This window comes from Aulostomus chinensis, chromosome 17, assembly GCF_037954235.1.
Source record: "Aulostomus chinensis isolate RoL2024-O1b breed Wild chromosome 17, RoL_Achi_v1.0, whole genome shotgun sequence".
In the NCBI taxonomy this organism is placed as follows: Eukaryota; Metazoa; Chordata; class Actinopteri; order Syngnathiformes; family Aulostomidae; genus Aulostomus; species Aulostomus chinensis.
Window position 1 is genome coordinate 24,592,524 of NC_141336.1, and position 19,817 is coordinate 24,612,340.

The 19,817-nt window shown below is 43.1% G+C and overlaps 2 protein-coding genes across 9 annotated transcripts in view; one reads left to right on the forward strand and one right to left on the reverse strand.

Moving 5' to 3' along the window:
- The window catches only part of rbks (ribokinase), a 36,468-nt gene extending 32,510 nt beyond the window's left edge, over nt 1-3,958 (reverse strand). For 4 of the 7 annotated variants that reach the window (XR_015109714.1, XR_015109713.1, XM_086182191.1 and 1 more), the window contains exons 1-2: nt 3,178-3,224; nt 152-213 (exon numbers count right to left, since the gene is read on the reverse strand). Coding sequence is in view for 5 of the 7 variants with exons in the window: in XM_086182191.1 (XP_086038317.1) it covers nt 152-210 (59 nt within the window). In the remaining 2 variants the exon portion in view is untranslated. Of the gene's footprint in view, nt 1-151; nt 214-313; nt 1,323-3,177; nt 3,225-3,604; nt 3,848-3,921 lie in introns of those variants that run through there. The other 3 variants (XM_086182190.1, XM_086182189.1, XM_086182188.1) reach the window with 3 other exon arrangements.
- babam2 (BRISC and BRCA1 A complex member 2) overlaps nt 3,460-19,817 on the forward strand; it is a 69,796-nt gene continuing 53,438 nt past the window's right edge. Inside the window, exons 1-4 of one of the 2 annotated variants that reach the window (XM_086182185.1) lie at nt 3,460-3,549; nt 4,136-4,291; nt 5,349-5,425; nt 9,175-9,269. In XM_086182185.1, the coding sequence (XP_086038311.1) occupies nt 4,155-4,291; nt 5,349-5,425; nt 9,175-9,269 (309 nt within the window). In that variant the 5' untranslated portion in view covers nt 3,460-3,549; nt 4,136-4,154. Of the gene's footprint in view, nt 3,550-3,887; nt 4,031-4,135; nt 4,292-5,348; nt 5,426-9,174; nt 9,270-19,817 lie in introns of those variants that run through there. The other variant, XM_086182186.1, reaches the window with a different exon arrangement.

Here is a 19,817-nt window from a genome sequence, read left to right on the forward strand (position 1 = left end):
TGCTGCTTCCTGCTGGACCCACCTGAGGAAGCAGGAGTTTCCTGCCCCCAGACTGAGTCAAGACATTTAGATCCTCTCATGAAAGGAAAGATTTCTTTGTGCTAATTAAGAAAGTAGAAGTACTCACACTTGATGAGAGAAGTTTACTTACCTGACCAAGTCAGTCATGCAGGAGCCAACCACCATCACATCAAAAGCCTCCTCAGTCATGATCTGATTAAGACACAATTGGTTTTTGTTGGCATCGTTCATCCCCGCATCTGTAACAGCTTTCATTTCAGAATATTAACATTTGTCTTTCTGAATAACACACCAACGGTTTAGGAGATTTCCAGTTTCAGCGCTGGTCCAGGCCTTCCCAGTAATACTTATTCATAAACACAGTGAACTCCTTGAGGGCATTTCAGGCTAAATATGTAAACTAGTGTCTCAACAGCCTCCAAACCAAATCACTTGATATAATTTATCTCCTACATTAGCATGAGCTGGAGTGAAACAAGGAAGAAGGTAAAAATAGAGCATTCATCGCTGGCTGACTTGGACAGGTTCCAGTCTTATAGGGGGTGTGGGTGTGGAGGGGTTCAACGCTAAAGCATGTGAACGCGGCGCAGCCCGGCAAAGTCTTTAATTAATTCAATCCTCAGCTTGTATCAGAGCTAATGCTAGTGTGTTAATCTCTTCAAATCTCTTCCTATGCAGTGGAGGACTTGGAAAGCCTGGCCGCTGGCTCTAGGATGGTTCACTTCTCTCTCCCACATCTCGCAGCATATCGTCTTCCCTCTGCAGGCATCGGAAGCTAGAACCTTCCACGTTCCCCTGCAGGAGAATATTAAGAGGTACGCATTGTCCAGTCCCTCAAAACAAAGGGGGACCCTCTTAAAATTCTCCATCTTGCCTTGAATTTGAGGCTGAATTGTCAAAGCTGACCAGTGTTTGAGCAGAAAGGTGCAGCACAGTGTAAAAGGTGTTTAAACATTCCTTATAAGGGTGCAGTAATACTGCCGGTGTCGCTGCAGACTCTCCGAATACACGTAATACTTGTGTTTATACTGTCAGGAGTCTACAGGGAGCAGCTGTACTGACTGCTGTTTTCAACATTGTTGCAAAAACAAAAAAAATCCACACTCAGGCCAGTGGATAGACAGCAAAGATCACATGATTCATGGATGGTAGGAAACAAAAATGCAGGCCTGATGACTAATGACATCACGATCAATTCTGACAATAAATGTGTTGGAATAGTTTGACCATCAGCTCGCTGGCAGGAATCCACCTTCAACAGCTCCTCTGATGACTGACATGCTTGTGGCTTTAGATTATTGACTCAAGACATTCAGCGACCTTTAACACAGACAAGTCAACGTGGTCACAACAAATGAGGACTGGTTCACCCAGATCCTGCACATTCTGTCGGCAGAGGAGCTTAACGTGACAAAACTAAGGACTCGGGTTTAAGCTACCATTCATCCAAAGGCTAAATGGTGTACCTCTCAAATGAATGAAGGGGGAAATTAAATTTGTTGTTAAAAGTCTACTCTAGGGGGGGCACGGTGGAGCAGTGGTCCTCACTGTGGCCCCCCAGCAAGAAGGTTGTGGGTGGAGCCCCGGCTGCAGCACGGGGTCTTTCTGGGTGAGTCTCCATGTTCTCCCTGTTCCTGCTGGGTTCTCTCTGGTACTCCAGCTTCCTCCATAGTCCAAAGACATCAAGAGGGACCAGGTTAATCCAGACTCTAAATTGACCGTAGGCCTGGCTGGGAGAGCCAATGGTTGTCTGTCTCTATGTGTTGGCCCTGCCATGGACTGGTGACCTGTCCAGGGGGAAGGCTGCTGGGATAGGCTCCAGCCCATTCTCAACAGGATAAGCGGAAACACAACAAACTACGCATCATATTTAAGTTGATAAATTGTTTTCGAACATTAATTAGAATTAATAAAACCATCACCAATACTCACAGGATGAATAAATGCGGAACTAACAAATGGAAATGAAAAAACCCTGCAAATGATGGCTAAATAGTGCAAATATCTTTAGTAGCACAGAACAAAAACTTCTTATTGTGAGAGGGACTTGTAATATCACAGTTACGATATGGCAGGCAGAAAATGTTTTTTTTAAATTCTCACAATAGATAAGTCTTCTTCTGTCATTACATCCACGCCACCGAGAGCATGTGGAAAGGCTCTTTTTTCATTCCCGCCTTCACATCTGCCCAACCGCTAAAGACTAACACAACACAACAACAACAACAACAACAACAACACAGGGAACTGCAGCTGGAAATCACAAAACAGAATCCACCCACTGAACATATTTTGTTGCCTTGTTTCTGCTGGACACTTCAAGAGAAATTCTGAATCACCTTCATGTAGGTGGACGTTCTGATGCAGCAACACCACTGATCTTACTGCACCCTTGTTTACTCGCTCCGTGTCTCCCTATTCAGCATTCATTGTTATTGTTTGACTTTTCCTGTTTGTAAGAGACAAAAAAAATAGCCAGGAAACTAAAACCTATCGTTTACATATGACACATATGCTGTTGTCATTTACAAGTAGAGATAAAATTATTTTTTAATCTCGTACGTGATCCAAAGTTTGCTGATGCTTCAAACCCACTGAGTGATGCTGCTGAGACAACAGATGCCTGCAAGTCTGCTATATGCCACCGCAGATTCAACACAGGTGTGTTTAATAACATGTATGTTCCATGTATTACAGCCTTGTGCCATTTAGGTGGGCCGGCCCTGGTGTTGTGCTTGCTGGTTCTCAGGAACGGCCATTACCTCCTAAAAACATCAGATCCCTGATCAATTGGATCAAAAACATGCCTTTTCACCCTGCTGCATGTCGAAGTCCTGTGAAAAGACCCTAAAAGCTTTATAACTATCAGGATTTCAAGTTTCGCAGTTGCATGAAGGCCGAGTAATATTAGAATACTCTGTGTAATATCGACCAACTTATTATTTGCATATAAATCACTGTTGTGCAAAGTCACAAATTGTCGGATATTAAATATAAAGTAGCGACGAGTTGTCATGTGTTCTTTCAAACTTTGGCCTACAGGGAATACTGTGCAATAAAAACACTAAAGGAATATGGCAAAGCTCCATTAGACGACCATTAGGGTCAATTAATGTTGAGACAAACCGATTAAGAGAAACGTGCCATAATATTTACCTCGCAGTCAAACTGGCTCTAGCCGAACGGACTACACTTGAGACTTGCGACGGTCAAAGTGTACAATGAGAGCGCTATGCGGTTAAAGCTTTTGCCTGAAGCGTTGGTGTTCATATGCCGGTAAATATATCTTTACAATAACATTTATTTATTAAGGCTTGATTTTAGGAACTTAAGCTAGCTTTTTTGTAATTATACATTGATAAACACCAGGGTTTTTATCTTAATATAGCAGATTTCGTCATCAGGCATTAAAACGGACAGCTATACAGCAACACATCAGAAGGACCCAAACAACATGTACCGGAACGTTTGAGCATGAAGTAAACATCGGAGTTACCACTTTAATTATTTGACTTTCAGCTCTTTTAGGTACTTTTACACACATCGAGTGTAAACTGTGGAAGGAAAATGATGGATTTGTTACCTTGTCCGAGACAGAAGCGCGCAATTTATACCAAATTTTACATCGTATCCCCCTTTGCTAACGGTAGCTACGTGATTTTAAACCTTGTACTAGGTATTTACGGTATTCTGGGTAATTTCCTCTTAAACTGTGAATTTATATAAATTGAAGGATGCTATATTTGTTTGATAGAGAGTGATTCCCAAGCATTGTGGTAGCTAAAGCTCGGCGAGGGAGGTAACAAGTGCTCTATTTTCGAGATGATCTGCTCGAATTCAATGTGATCATAATTCCAAACTTCCGTGACAGGTGATTTATTCTTATTTAAACACACTCACCCACCCCCGCCCCCAACACCGTGTGGCAAGAGGCCATCTGTGAAAACAGGAAACCAGTTGTGACGTGCTTGTGAACATGTCCAGGAAATTATCGAACTTGCCCTGTCGCGTACGTGATGTCGCTCAAATACCAGCAGAAACACTCAAGTCTGATCATTGAAACACTGCTTAGATTCAGTATGGTCTGTTTAAAAGTATCAATATGTTCCCACAGACTCGTCAGAGTGGATAAAATGAACAACATGTCCCCCGAGGTTGCGCTGCACCGGATCTCACCCGAGTTGCGGCCGCTGCTGTGCAGCGTGGTTCGGAATGGCCGTGTGGGTCTGGACTCCACCAACTGTCTCCGCGTCACAGACCTCAAAACTGGGTGAGGTTTATAGTTTGGCATCGCACCAGTGACACACAGGAATCTGTCGTTCGGGTGATGCTCCATGAAAAAATGTGCACGACTCCCCTGCACACTCAGTCATTTGGTCTGTGCAGCTAAAATGCTGTGGACTTAAACACAACTCAAATGCAACATCTATAATTCATCACCTTGGGAGAAGACAGTATCTTGTGCTCAAGGGTGCCAAGAGCACCTTGAGATTTTTTCCTCTCCTCAGTGGTCGCTCATACGTTAAAACAGGCACTGCTGTTGATAGAAGACAGTTTCTCAGCTCTCATTCTGGTGTTCCAGCAGGGACATCCTCATGCTCATCCAAGCCAGCACTCAACAACCATCATCTAAAACTGGATGCAACAGCACCTTGATGTACAAACATTGTTTTACCAACATTTCTCAGTTTACTGCTCTGTTCAGCATCAGTGTATTCTAGAAAAGCGGTAAACAAGTTGTTTGTGCTGTAAAACTACTTTGTCTCACCATACAAATCTTTTTTGTGTTTGATTTTTGATGATTTGCAAGTCATCTCTCAAATTTGAATACACAGTTTCAAGGGCCAGTCCTGAAACATCAACAAGGCTGAGTTGATGCCACCTGGCTTCACACTTTTCCAACTTGATTGTGTACAATGAACACACACTGGAAGCAGCGTCACACAGGTCTGCACGGCAGCAGCGTCCTCTCTGCCAGGCCAGGAAACCTCTCACCTACAACATAGAACCTCCAGTTTCTAATACATCAACAGTGAGCTGCATTTATGTGTTTGTGGATATGACAGCGTGAAGTCAATTATAAAATTTAACCATCTTTTTTTCCCCCTGTTGTCATAAAACCATTTAAACAACAAAGTAAAGGTGGCTGAATTAAATCTGCATGAAAGAAACTAAAATCTGTGTTTTTGGTGACACAAAGACAGACGACGTGAGAGATGTGGATTTTATCCACAGTCAGAAACATCGTGATGTTTAGTGTGAGCTGCTCTCAGGCTGTTGGCTTGGCTGATGATTGTCTTGTACGTGTCATTAACTTCTGTGTTCAGATGTACGTCTCTGACTCCCGGTCCCTGCTGTGATCGCTTCAAACTTCACATCCCCTACGCTGGCGAGACCCTCAAATGTAAGTGAGCTCTGAGAAATGCAGTTCATTGAATCGCTTTGTGCTTTAAACTGTCGCGGGGATGAAGTATTTCTGTAGGCCAACCCAGAAGTTACCATCTCCATTTACTGACCGCGACAACCTCCGTTCGTCTCCTCGAGCATTTGTGTGCACCCGCCATTTACGAGGCACACAAATGCTTTGAAATTCACGGGTGAAAACCCCATTCAAAATCCCACCGACTTGGAGCCGAGGGAAGCGGACCTTGTTTCAAGGCGGTAGGAGTTATTCCTGAGCCTCTCCAGTAATTACGTCTTAGAGCAGCTGGCCTGCCCTTTAAAAGGCTTTGACAATTGGCAGTTGAGTTCATTTCTTTTTAAATGAACCATTTCAAACTGGTCTTGATTAAGCGTGTGGTTGTGAGAGGTCCACCTCTGTACATCCTCCACTCAAGTCCTCAACACCATGTGAAAAAAATGTCATTAAACATGTTTGGCTGCCGCGAGAGCTTCTCCATGGTCTTTTCCCTCTCTTTTCTATTTCTAAATGATGAAACATCAGAGGACGGGGGCATGAAAGTGAACAAAGAATGTTGTCAATGAGAACGCCATTTAAACATTTTTATCACTTGAACAAAATGAGGAATGAAGCCAACAGCCATCAAAGGAATGCTTTTTCCTCGCCGTTCCCAAGCAAGACTGTCAGTACCCACAGGAATTCCTTTAGTGTAAAAACATGGGGAACACATTTCTGATTTAGATGCTTAACCAGTCAAATGATTCCAGTAAACATGCTGTTGTTCGAGCCACTGAATGTTACAGGAAGGCCTTCTCTTGGAAAGAGGGCTCATCTCACAGCTTAAGCAATATTTCAAAATTCTTAGGCTTTAGAATGGTCTGAACTTTATGTTACTGCTATTGTGACAAGTCATGTTTGACTTGTGCGCGCACAATTATCAGTTCAACCAAAACACAGCTGTTTTAGCCGAATGCCTCCATGATAATCTATTCAAGCTGCTCCGCTGACCGAGAGGGCTGAGGACAGATCCCTGCGTCTGCTCCTCGGCCTTTAACCCTCACGGTCCTCATAAAATGACAGCGCTGTAAGGAAAATGAACCCATTCTAATCAAGATGTGATCGTTTCAGATGGAATTTGAAGCAGCAAAGCAACATTGTGCATTTTTTTAATGTTTTCACAGGATGAAATAAGTCAGATAAATCTAGACGTACTCGTGATCCCGTAGTTGAAACGATCACTTTAGAGGCAGTGAAGCTGAGCAGTGCGCAGTCGAGTCTCTGACATTGACGGCTTCGTATGGAAAAAAAAATAGGTTCTTAATAAGACTGGAGTGTGAGCATTGAATGAACTTCCCTTCCATGCTACACCTACTGATGCTCTCTATCCTCAACGGGTGCTTCCCCTGCCTCCTTCCTCACCAGGGCTGGATCGGTAATGAAAGTGTTAACAATGACATTCAGCCACCGATATGCAGACTAGATTTATGAGACTAGACCAACCAATCAAAACAAGATCCAGTCTTTCCATTGGCTCACACGTGAAGGTGAACCTCAAGTTTTTTTTGGTTCCCTGTGTGAACCTGATATATGGGTACGAAGTTTTATGGGGAGAATGCTCGGAACGGTTCAATGAAAGACTCAAGAACGTGCGTGGAACCTATTCCCTGCCTCGTCCGTTGCTCGTTAGAACTACAGATTATTCCCTAGAAGTATTTGTAAGCTCCGCCCTCAACAGGCAACTGTTCCAAAATCTAAACAACTGTCACTGAAGCAGCTGAGTGATATAATCATCTCAGTCTGAATGAGAGTGTTAGTGTTAGAATGAGTGTGTGGTTCCAAGTGGCCTTGAAAGGCAACAAGCGCAGTGCATTCTGGTTGTGTTAGGTTTTGTACAGTTTGAGCAAAAGTAAAAATACCACAGCCCCTTTTGTCTGCGTTCTCTGCTATTGTGGCACCAGTGTCAAAAGGTTTGTGCTTTTCAACTGCATGCACATTTCAGTTCTTTGATAAACTCTCTTTACAGCTAACAAGACCTGATTTTGAACGGTGTTCCTTCAGCAAAGCTGTTGTGATGCGGCCCGCTACTCTGCCCCATCTTTACTTGTCATAAGTTAAGAGCAAGTCTTTAATTCATGGAGTCATGAAGGCTGCAACTTTGAATAAACAGAAAACAGGCCTTTGGCATTCCTTCGTGTCACGTGACACCTCTGCAGCTGTTGTACTAGTAGTTGTACTTTCCTGTGCTTTGGCCTGAGGAAGAACATTTGTGTAATCAAGGATGCAGGGCTGCAGGTTGGTGTCTGCCAGCCTATGGGCCTGCCTACTTCTAGCGTGCAAACACACAGTTCTCTCCGTGCGGAGCTGAGCACTGCTCCACTAATGTGGTTGGTACTGCTGAGCAACAATTTGTGGCCTTTGTTGTTATGCATATGCAACCTCAGTAAAATGTCTGGATAATTTAGAAATAAGGCTTAGTGAAGGCTTGTGTGTCTCTAGAGTAACGTTTCAGCGAGGCGTCTTCCTCGTTACCGTCCGTCAACAACGATATATCATACCTGTCCAGTTTGGAGTCATGCCAGTATATTTAAGACCCCCTTGCAGGAGCACGTAACACAACAGCACATCCTCTGGTCAGCTTGATCGTTCGCCTTTGGAAACCTACTTCCATGTGTGTAAGTTTTGCCTGTTATTTTGTTGCTGTTGTTTGAAGGACAAAAAAAAAAGCAGAACAGAGCAGTCTTGCAGCACACAAATGGAATTGTGTAACATCATATCAGAACATTGTGATCCTGTTATGATGTCTTCTCCTGGCCTCAGCGTGGCTGTTTGACTTCACAATTCATTCTGCATCTTCTTTAAAAATATTGTTGTATTTCTCCTCTCGAAGCCGTAAATCCCCCTTTGGAGGAAAATGTGTTTTGGATATGCAGTTGAAGGCTTTTTGATGTTCATTGAAAATCTGATTAACCGCAAGCATGACTTATGACATGGCAAATATTTCGGAAGCTGATCCTGGTCCAATATTCAGGATACACACGTGTGGTGAGGAAATCTGTAGCCTCCAGTGCACAAACACTGTGAACAGGCTTAAGACGGAGACTTGTGTCCAGCATGTCAACTTGAGGAATATTTGCATATTAATATATTCTTGAATTTTTAATCAGGGAAAAGAAGTGGGTGGCATTTTGATGTTGCAGTTGTGCATTTTTCCCCTATAAATCCACGTCAGCCACTTATTTAGCGTGCATATACCTTTGCTGTTAATCTTCACACGACCAAATTTGAGTTGCTTCCCTGCTAAATGTCAAGTGTCCTCACTACTTTTAGACGCTTCAATTAAAAGACCCCAGAGCTCAAATCTGTGTCGTGCAGAAAACAACTGCCTTAACAAGCCATTTCATGTCAGACTCTGGCATCAAGACTTGTGGGTTAAGATAATTTAACATCTTTCCTGCTGCAGTTACACGCGTTCCAGCAGTGTTCAAAACATTACGCTCCACTACTTTAAACGAGACAGAATAAGGCAGGTTGGCACGCTAATATTGGCCAAATGACACTTGACGGTGCAATAATCACACCCCTTTGGCATAATTTTCTCTCGTTCAAAGAAAATGAAATTGTAGGCTCAGTAACAGAGAAAATAGCTCAAGAGTGAGTGCAAGTAATTGAAAATGAGCTTATATGAGGTGGGAGTTTGATCAGTTGCTTGATACTTGAGGTTCATTACTGTATGGTTTCTTCTTTTGTTCCAGGGGATATCATATTTAATGCCCAGTATCCAGAGTTGCCCCCAGATTTTATTTTTGGAGAAGACGCAGAGTTTCTCCCCGAACCTTCGGAATTACCTGTAAGTATCTGCACTTGAGAATCATAGAAATGTATCTTTTCAGAGTGGATAAATAGTTCAGTTTGCTTTTGTTGTTCTCTTCCAAGTAAGGTCAGCCCTTTTCTTGTCATCTGCTGTGTTGCATGTTTCTCCTTTGTGGTCCTAAATATCAAACAGATGCTGTTCAAAACTTCACTGCTCCCAGTAGCCAGAGGGAGTCGAAGCCGTAGCAGCAAACTCCCACTGCAGCCACTGTGGCTGTGCAGCGGTGGAGCGCTGGAGATGTTGCAATCGTTGGCAGTTGCACTTTATTATGCCACATGCTTTGTTTTGACTTGGTGTTCATCTGCAGATCAGATCACTGTAAAGCCATGAATCACTGGCACACTAGCCTAAACAGGAATAAATGGCCTCTACTAGCTAACGTACCCAGACAAGATAAAGACAAGTTTCAGGAAATTCACCAGGAGAAATTCCGGCCCAAGCTGTGTTTGATGTTGGTTTGTGTAACATTCCTGCAGAACTGCCCGTCAGAGTTGCAGAGTATTTAAGCAATTTAACAGGAAACAAGAATTTACCGGCTGAAAGAACCTAACATTTTCAGTTCAGTTTTATCGTTGATATATTTACACAAGGGCTGCACAGTGGTGCAGTGGTCAGCACTGTGGCCTCACAGCAAGAAGGTTCCAGGTTCGAGTCCCGGCTCGGGCGCGGGATCTTTCTGTGTGGAGTCTCCATGTTCTCCCTGTTCCTGCGTGGGTTCTCTCTGGTACTCCAGCTTCCTCCCACAGTCCAAAGACATCAAGAGGGGACGAGGCTGATTGATTCTCTAAATTGACTGTAGGTATGAATGTGAGTGTGAATGGTTGTTCGTCTCTGTATGTTGGCCCTGTGATGGACTGGTGACCTGTCCAGGGTGAACCCCGCCTCTCGCCCGTAGATGCTGGGATAGGCTCCAGCCCCCCGCGACCCTTACTAGTAAGGAATAAGCGGAAGATGACGATGGATATTTACACAAGCAGCTGCCATGATGACGTGACCATATTACATCTGCCAAGGATGCTGTGATTTCAGCGGCGCTGATCTTTCTGTCAGGAGGATGCAAAAATTATGAGGCTGATTTTCACCAGACTTGTTGGAGGGGTGTAGTTTGAACTACGGAGTAATCCATTACATTTTGGGACAGAGTAGTCATCGCGCGGGGGGCAGCATGGCTCAGAGGTAGAGTGGGTCGCTGGTTGGATCCCCACTTCCCCCGGTGACCATGTCCAAGTGTCCTTGAGCAAGACACTGAACCACTAATTGCTCCTGATGGCCCTGCAAAGGACTGGTGACCCGTCCAGGGTGAACCCCTTCTCTCAGAGGGATGATTGGATGGATGGACGGATAGATAGACATAGCGCCACCTGCTGGCAACTGGAAATACTTTTTTTTTACACTTTGAGGTCCTCCTCCTCCTTGTTGGCAGAATAGCTTCACCACGGAGGAATTGATCAGAAATGGCTTGAGAACTTGATGATGGATCTTAGGCTGAAGACGGCGTAGAAACACCTGGTGGTTACAGGAAGTTAACCTGGCCTAAGGAACACGATTTGAGCTGGATCAAAATGACGGTGTTCACGGTGTGTACAGGTGATTTAACAAGTGGATATAGATCTATAGCAAGTGTGTTTACTCCAGCGCCACTCCGCTGTTTGCAGCGTTAATTAGGGCCCCAGCATCAAAGTGCCTGGTTTTCAAATGAATGTGGATGTCATACATCAGAAAATATAAAATACCTTTCATTGTCTGTCGTTTGCATGATTTCAAAGATCCTGAATTATTTCATGATGTGGTTTGTGCAGTTGGGAAGTGCGGGGCCATCGTGAAGTACGGCCAGGAAACTGTATCAGTAAAATCCCTCTTGAAGTTGCGTTTCATGGTACGTTTGAACTGGTTTTACAGCACGATTCTGCTCTGAAGGCTGAAGAGCTGCTTCATCACACCGGAGAGACTAAGAAGCTGTCCAGGAAGTTTCAGCGAATACTGGGCCTCATTCATGTTGGCACCATTAAATCTTTGCGAGCCTGGATGATTGTTGGTTACAAGAGGTGGACAAGAGATGTCAGAAGCAAGGAAGTAGAGCAGCCATGCGGCTGTGCTACCACGTCTGTAAGATGGAGGTTTCAGTCACTCCTGTCGTGTTTATGAACAAATGAATGTGGAGGAACGTTTCATGACTGAGGCCCATTAGTTGTGCTGGTGAGGCCACTTTTGCCATCTGCGTTAAATCTGTGTTGGAGGTAAAACGTAGCTGCGAACTGTGGCAGTGTGACATGACCGCTCAGTCCATCACAACGCTGCCTTTTCAGCGACGCATTTCCACCTCTGGTTCTCTTCTGCATTGTAATGATTTCAGTTGATAAAACTTTCCACACCTCTTTGACCTTCCTTGGCAGTCGAGCCACTCTGAAGACTTCACACACCATATTGAAAGAAGCAGGTTACACTCGATGTGCCAAGAAGAAAAATGCCGTTGTGTCTCTCAGACATGCAAATCTTTTTCTGAACCCGTTAAAGAAAAACCTTGTTTATGTGCTTCAAAGAGTAGACAGGAAGAGTCACACTCTCCAAAGTTTAAAAACAGCATGGTGTTGCTTTTGTGTTGGCTCGTATTTTGGTCTGTATTTGAGCAGCATAGTATGGTTAGATCATTTCTGTCCACCTGACCCGCGTCGAGTGGATTAATTGGAAGGTCTTAATGGAGATCTACACTCTCTGAACACTTCCTTCTGCTTGTTGCTGCTATTAGGCCATTACTTTGCAGCTACCAGTGCTATTTTTGTAGCAGCCTAGCATGGAGCAGCTAAATTCCCCTGCTTGTGTCAGAGTCTGGGAGAGGAGAGGGGAATATTGCTCACTGTCTCAGACATCCAGCTGTGCACATAAGGGGAAGTACCTCTGCTGAGCTCGTGCTTGGCAGCCCCTCCGCATGTTTATTTTCTCGCTTATACTCTTGCTGTGCTTTTCTGTCCATACTTTTGTAATTTTCCTGCCCCTGCCTGAGATCCTCCTCTCAGACTCCTTTTTCTGTGTAAATTTTCAGTAAGTACATCCCCCTCTTCCTCTTTAAATGACTGAATTCCCAGCAAATCCTTAAATTCCCCTCATATCCCCTGGGAGCATTGTTGAAAAGAATGCTCTTAAAACAAATGAGCCGTGTGCTACAGGATAATTCTTGGTGACTTGTGTATTATATAGTTTTAGTAAAATCTGACATGTTTATTTTTAAGCAAAATGATGAGAGGATGGAATAATACAAGTTGAATTAACCTTGTCCCGCAGAAAGCAAAATGCTCCTGGCCTTTGTAATCCAAGAGGCTGCAAACATTAGGCTAATTTTAGCTCCTCTCTCAAAGTCTGGTTGAATTCTTGATGTCCCAGCAACACATTGCTCTTGTTTACAGTCAGCCAAGGGTATCATTAGCTGCTCTGTTTTGCCTTGTGTTTTTCCCCACTGTCACCAGACCTCGAGAAGGTTTGTTAACCATGTTTCTGTTTAGACAAAGAAACTTAACACATTGCAAGAACAAAAACAGACTCATAAAACATCCTTTGTTAACCCTGATGACACAGTGTCCATAATAGAAATATTCATTTGCAAAAATAAAGTGAAACAACTAGGACAAGATTTTCGGTGAAATATCTGCACGTCGCTTGTAGAAAATACAGTAATTCAAACCTGAAACAGCAATAATGAAGAAATCCTCAAACCTCAGTGATTAAGAAAAGTCATTTCAGCGTTTAAACCACGAGGGATGAAAGAGACTTAAATACCCCAGCTGGATGATGAGAGGCCACATGTCACATAAATAAACCTTTTATAGCAGAACAGTTGCAGCGCGAGCGGCAGAATATGAGCAAGGTCTGCCACACATTTATTGAGGTTCAGGGTAGCGTTGTTGCAGGGGTGGAAGGGGGTCACCGAACAGTGCAAATGTGGGCTAAATGGCACCCGGGCTGAGGCTAATTGGCCACCAGGGCAGTTCCCCAACCCCGGACTGCTTTGAAACACATCACGGAGAGGCTTGTATGATAACCGGTCACTCATGTTCACCCTCACACCAGTTTCATGAATCTAATTGTGCCTGGCACTGTGGAAAGTCATCTGCCAGCCTAATGTGCTTATTTTGGGGCCAGAGTTGAAAAAATTGTCCCTTTGAACCTGGAAATGAGTCCTAGATTGATAGTTGATTGCCTCTTTAGTCCTGATCATCACTGACACGTCTACAGCCGTGCAAGCTAAAGACTTGTGGCGTCACATTTGAATGATCAGATGATTTAATTGTGGTGGCCATAATGAGAGTGCTGTTAAAGTTTTAAATATGGAACATCTGTTGTTGATTTTAAGGAACAGAAATAACCTGCTAGTTTAGTGGTCTACTCCTAATGCAGGTAGTGTGTATAAGAAGGTATGTGTTTGTAGAGTATATACACTCTGGGGCCACTGCACATAGCTAAAAGCGATGCCGTCTAATACAACAGTCCTTCAATAAAGGTAGGGGGATGCTTGAAATGAGCTAATTTGTGTGAAGTGTTCTCCGTCCACAGCTAAAGGCAAAAGTGCTCTGCACTTCTTAAAGTGGGCTGCAAGGGAAAGGTAGTGATTCAAACGAGGTAATGGTGCACACTTAGGCACTGTTTCTCCTCCAAGGCATTCTTTATGGCACACAGAAAGTGACAAAGTAGTTGTGTCAAAAATGCAGAGAGGAGAGCTGGAGGAAGAAGTTCAAGCCTAGATGGCTCGTGCAGCTCCAAACTCGAGGCCAGTTGCTTTGTCGAGAGATCGCAAATGCTCGGAAAATTCTACCAACGGCAATTCCAAATGGTTCGGTGGCAGCAGGTTTAAGGCATAGGGTTTGCAGTGTCATCTTAAAGGGGAGCTTCAGTTTTTTTTCCACCTTGACCCAGTTTTCCTAACTGTTTTAGTCCGAGTGAGTGATGGAAATAAGGACTTTTGAAATGGCTCCTCTGTGGAGCGAGGGCAGAGCTGCACTGTCATGGAACCCAGTGGAGCAGATGGCTGCTGTCAAATTAGGCTCATTAAAGCGCATTTTTTGACACTGAGAAACTCACATTTAATGTAATGGCATTTTCTGACAACTAGGAGAGTATATATGAATACACTTATATCTTTATATTCAATATTGCATTTTTGGAGCAAAGTAAAAGGACCAAATAAACTAAACTAAAGGCAGATTCCACCACATGCTTTTGGTGATGAAGGCAACTTTGCTTGTGTGGATGGTGGGTTACCCAAGCAGCAAGGGACTTTAAACCAGAGCAGAAAAGTGACCAGAGAAGAGGATATGACAAAGACGGAGGCAATCACAGAGGCCGGAAGGGAGGGAAGGTGGAGGTCATTACCACCTAAATCCCTGACGTAGAACATGAGCTGTTGCATCATAATGTTCTTTTTACTTCCCTAATTCAGGAAGTGATGACTACAGACCAGATTATGTTTTGCTTCAGCAGGATTTTTCTATAAATTTTGAATACATTTCATATTTGTTGCAAACATTTGACTCGATTCAGTGCTCATCCGGCAGCATGTCTGGCCGGCGTTGTTGTGGTGACGTGTGTTGCTTGTTTTTGGATCAGTGCTATTGTGATGCGTGATCCTTTCCCTTCCATGATTTGTTACACACACTTACTGGACACAACCACATGTGTGCAGCGAGCTACAAGTATTGCATTTTTTTGTCAACCAAACAATGCGAGCCATGAATAGTTGGTTCAGTAACTTTTGGCCTTGTCACTAAAATCCATGTTTACCACACTTCTCTGATTTGGATAAACAGCACAAGATATCCAGCTTGGCCACAGCGAGTGAGTGAGAGAAACTTGAGGAAAACTTTAGAAACATTGGAGGAAAACCACGTTTTTGGAGTGTTTCACCTCTAATGTCTGCAGAAAAATGTGTCAGGAGATGAAGCACTCTGAGCCACGATAAGAACCAGTTAGACATTCCATGATATATTTTAATCCATACTTACAATCCGTAGTGCTTGTGCCATTGAGCAGTCATGGCTCTATGTAACCTGTGTGCTCTGTGTACAGAGGTACATGCCGGCAATATGTTGACCAACAAAATGTGGTTCTACCGTGTGATGAGAGGAAATATGTGTGTGCTGAGCAACAAGTAGAGCAGTTCTCTCTAATTGCACCTCTATTCTAACTTGTCAAATGCTACTACTTGTCAGCCCTTCTGCCCCCTTCTTTGTGCAAAATGTATCATTTGTCAAGTCTAGACTTGTCCAGCTATGCATGCAGGCACTACACATTTCGGGAGTTTCCCCATGTTTTGCAGGTTTGAGTCTGTGTGTGTTTGACCCAGACCAGGGGGTTGGCCCCGACGGCCTCTCTAGACACAGCAACAACATGCTTCCACTTATCCTGCCGTCCTTCGCTGTGATTTTCAGAGGCACGCTCTTTCATCGGAAATTCCAGCAAAAATGGCTTCCACAGCATTGCGCGTATTTGTCGTTGTTTGACTCTTTTCATCCAGCGTTGATCCCTTTGGGGTTTTCCTCTGTTTGGTTCCTAAAGAATCATACAAGACAGTAGGAAAACAGATGACATTCATACTGCACGGCTGAGAACAGACTCATTTATTTTTGTAAGAGTTGTGATTTGAACTGTGGTCAGTAGTCCTTTGATTTAGTGCACGACATAAAATGTCAAGTATTGACAGGAGATCAATAACTAGCATGTTCGTCTGTGACGAGCATGTTCGTCTAGTTTACTACTCAGCCCTCCATCATTAATCAGCTGCTAAAATTTATTTTGTCTTTCCTCTGCCTGCCCTCCCCCCCCCCCCCCCGCCGAAACCCTAATGGGGAGTAAATGATTGAGTTGGTAGAGAAGGTCTGTGTGCACACAAGCTGTTAAAATTTTACAGGTTCTTAGAAGTCAGTAGTTTAGTATTTTTGTGTTGTTTTTTTTGGGATACTCTCCTCTTTCATTCGTGCCCCCTCAGGTTGCGCATGTGGATTATTTTTTTTCGAGATTGTTTTTTTTTTCCAGACACGTTCTTGATTCAGTATTGTGAAACTAGGCAGGTTTTGTAATGTACTTTTTACGAAAAATACTTCCACATTGTAGGTGCAAGTTTGCCGTCAGCGGAGGTTTTTTTGAGTTGTGTTCCAGTGCAACTTTGCGGCCCAGACACCAGCAACATGGAGACAATCTACAAATGTTAAATGTGCCTTTACCCTTAAAATTGAGAGCTTTTCTCTCCCGGTTGGTTTGGGTGGCCAGAAAGTACTGAAACAGACAGCATTGGCCGGGCTCACTGGTTGGTAAATTGTCATGCTCTTTATTTGCCTCATATTAAACAAATAATTAAGACTCCTTAGAGAAGTCGTGGTCTTGTACAATGTGACATTGTTTGTACTTTTACATCAGGACAACTCCCATTAGAAAAGTGGAGTGGAAAGCCAATCAAAGCACTTCCTCGTTTAGGAAAAGGAAACATTTCCGACTTGTCGCTACCCCCTGGTAATCCTGAATGCCAAGTATTGGTGTGCGCTTCCTATCTGCTGCTGCAGCTCGTCCCCTGTTACTGCTCTAACAATGGACCTCAGATGGCCCGTAAAGCAAGATTATGTCAACCTGGGCATAGTGTACCAACTGTTACTCCCGCTTCCTTCCTGCTGTAGGGAATAATGCGTTCCAGCTTTTATTAGAGTTTATTATTGGCAGGACTCCCTGACAGGTCTGGGAATGCTTTTAGTGGGCAGGCTATTGTTTGCCACTAGAGATGGTTGATGGAAAGTGGTTTGGCTATTCCTAAACACCAGCTGAGGGATGGAAGAAAACAAGAGAGATGAGTGCCAAGACCAAGATAGGACAATGGTATCAGCCTGCAGAGTGTACTGGTACAAGGCTGAAGCGGTTAACCAGTTAGAAGTATTTCCAAAAGTGCTATTTCTGTCAACAAGTTGCACTGTGTTGGACACAAACTGCACTGATCACAGTTAAAAAAAACACTGGGCTGAGAATGCCAAGTGTCTTAAACACATGACAAGAGCAATTTAGCATGATCTTAGACTTGGCACTCTCCGGGGGCGAAACAGGGTGTGAGCCCACACTTGAATTAGAGACTAACAGAGATTAATTTAATACTTGGGAGTTTTTTAATACCTCACACTTTCAAGTCTACAGCGATTTATTGGATCAGGTTGCCAGCATCTATAAAAATCACATTTAAGACATAGAAACAAATATCTTCCCTTGGCCTATATTATTATCTTACATTTTCAGATGCCAGTCCCTCTCTTATTGGCCTAAGATAAATATTGGATCGAAGATGGTACAGACGGATGGCACAGGAAGAAATAATTCTGTCAACTTGGGTCTATTTAGTGTGAAGATGCCCAATTTAGGTGTACATGTTGTTCTTAAAGGGAAACCCTGTTTTTGTTGAGATCTTCACTTCTCCTGAACAAATGTACGATCCAGTCGACCACATAAAACTATTGCTTGTGCAAACCTCTGCACCTTGACATGCAGGTCACTATTGAGAGGATAATTTAACAGCCCCGTGGGAACCCTGTGGAACAACTAATCAATGTGACTGAATCTCATAATTCTTTTCTCTACCATCATCATCAAAGCTCGAGATGCACGGCGCCGCACCTCAAGCCGATTCTGATTCCGACAATGATATTCCAGATATCCGCTTATCTGGAATATCATTGTTTCTGGCATCATGTTTAAGGTTACAGCATGTGGCTGCTGTTAACCACACAGCATGTGTTATCAAAAGCATAAGAAATATTCACAAATGCATTCAATTTAAAGGTATTCCAGAGCTTTTATTTGAACCGTTCCATCGGTGACATCTCATTTTACGACGAGTTCACTGACCATCATCCATTTCCGATATTCCCCGTCTGATATCCCTCCTCATCCAAACAATCGAAGGAGGAGAAATCTTTTGGAAGAATGGTGTTCAACCACGCAGTTGTTCTGAAGATTAAAAACCCATGATGCTACCTTTCAGAATCATTGATTAATACTGTTTAAAGGTAATTAAACAACTCAACCAGGGACAGGACTGTTGCCTGTTCCGTGTTTTCATAAAGATTTTCTACTTACTCAGTATGTGTGCGTGACTGCTGTTGGATTAAATGAAATTATGGCTGATAAAAAGGAGCAAGAACTGATGAAATAAACCCAGACTCAATGGCTATAAAATTCATATGCATAGGAACACACAAGTGAAGTACTCATGAATCTCCATGCTGCTGTTCTGCATTTTGCACTGCACTGTACTGCACCTTTGTTATTGCACCCAGTGATACACCTCAAGCACTGTGAATATTCTGTCTGTCTGTGTATGTTGTGTTTACACGACTATTTCTGCGTTGTGTGTTAGTTATGTGTGTTACATGTTGTGTGTCAAATTAACACCGCACACTGGAGTTTCTGGGGAAACGCAGTTCCGATCCTCTGCGAAATGACTGTTACAAGGCAAGACTGACAATAAAGTTGTCTTTGACTTAAGTCCAGCCACTTGACCACGGACAGGAAGGACACAACTGGCTAAATGTAACAGTTTTCTTGTTTGAAACCTACTTTTTCTTAATCTTGCTGACTATTTTCTGATCTGCACGCTGCCAGATTCCTAACTTAAAAAAGGCTTTGTTTAGATTTTTTAAAAAAAAATCGTGAAGAGGCAGACAAATCACTTCTTTTTAAGTGGATTTACAATATTTACGTCTATGAAATGAGCTATTTTTTACCTTTTTTGTTTAATCATTGGCTAAAAAAAATTGCCACATGAATACCCCAAATCCTAAATCCTAATCCTAATATTTTCAATATGCAGTTTTTAATATTTAATCAAATCATAATATCTTAAGGTAATATGATTATACATTGCTTTATGTGTGTGTGTGTGTGTGTGTGTGTGTGTGTGTGTGTGTGTGTGTGTGTGTGTGTGTGTGTGTGTTGTTTTTTTTAAGGGCAGATACCAGTGGTTTATTTATTAGAGGTGGCAGGTTTTATCATAAGCCAAGTTTAGGCTTAATCATCTGACACAGGTTTAACCAGTGTGTAGTGACAAAATAATTGGATTAAAAGGGTCCAGATTGAAGGGGGGAATGTCGTTGAGGGCTGTGATATCCACCCCCTGTGGTGAAATCCTTCAGGAAGATGTTCCTTCCATGCAGCATGTCGTGGAGGGCATAAAGATGGATTTTTATTTTTATTTTTAATTTTATTTTTTACAGTTCATCAGTTAAATCTCAGCTCTTGTGTAGCCCAGATTGTGACTCTATGTATCAAATGTGTACATTTTCCGCGGGGCTTCATGAAATAAAAAACACACATTTGTTTTGGCACAGACAGCCTTCAGCAGAGCGTGTAAAATCAATTCAGGGACGAGTCTGTATGTCCACACACACACACACACACACACACACGCATTGCAACACATGGACATTGCTTTTTGGCTCAGTGCTTTTCAGTCTCGCTCCCTCCATGTTTGACCAATGTATTAATGCAGCATTCGAGCTTGTTAAC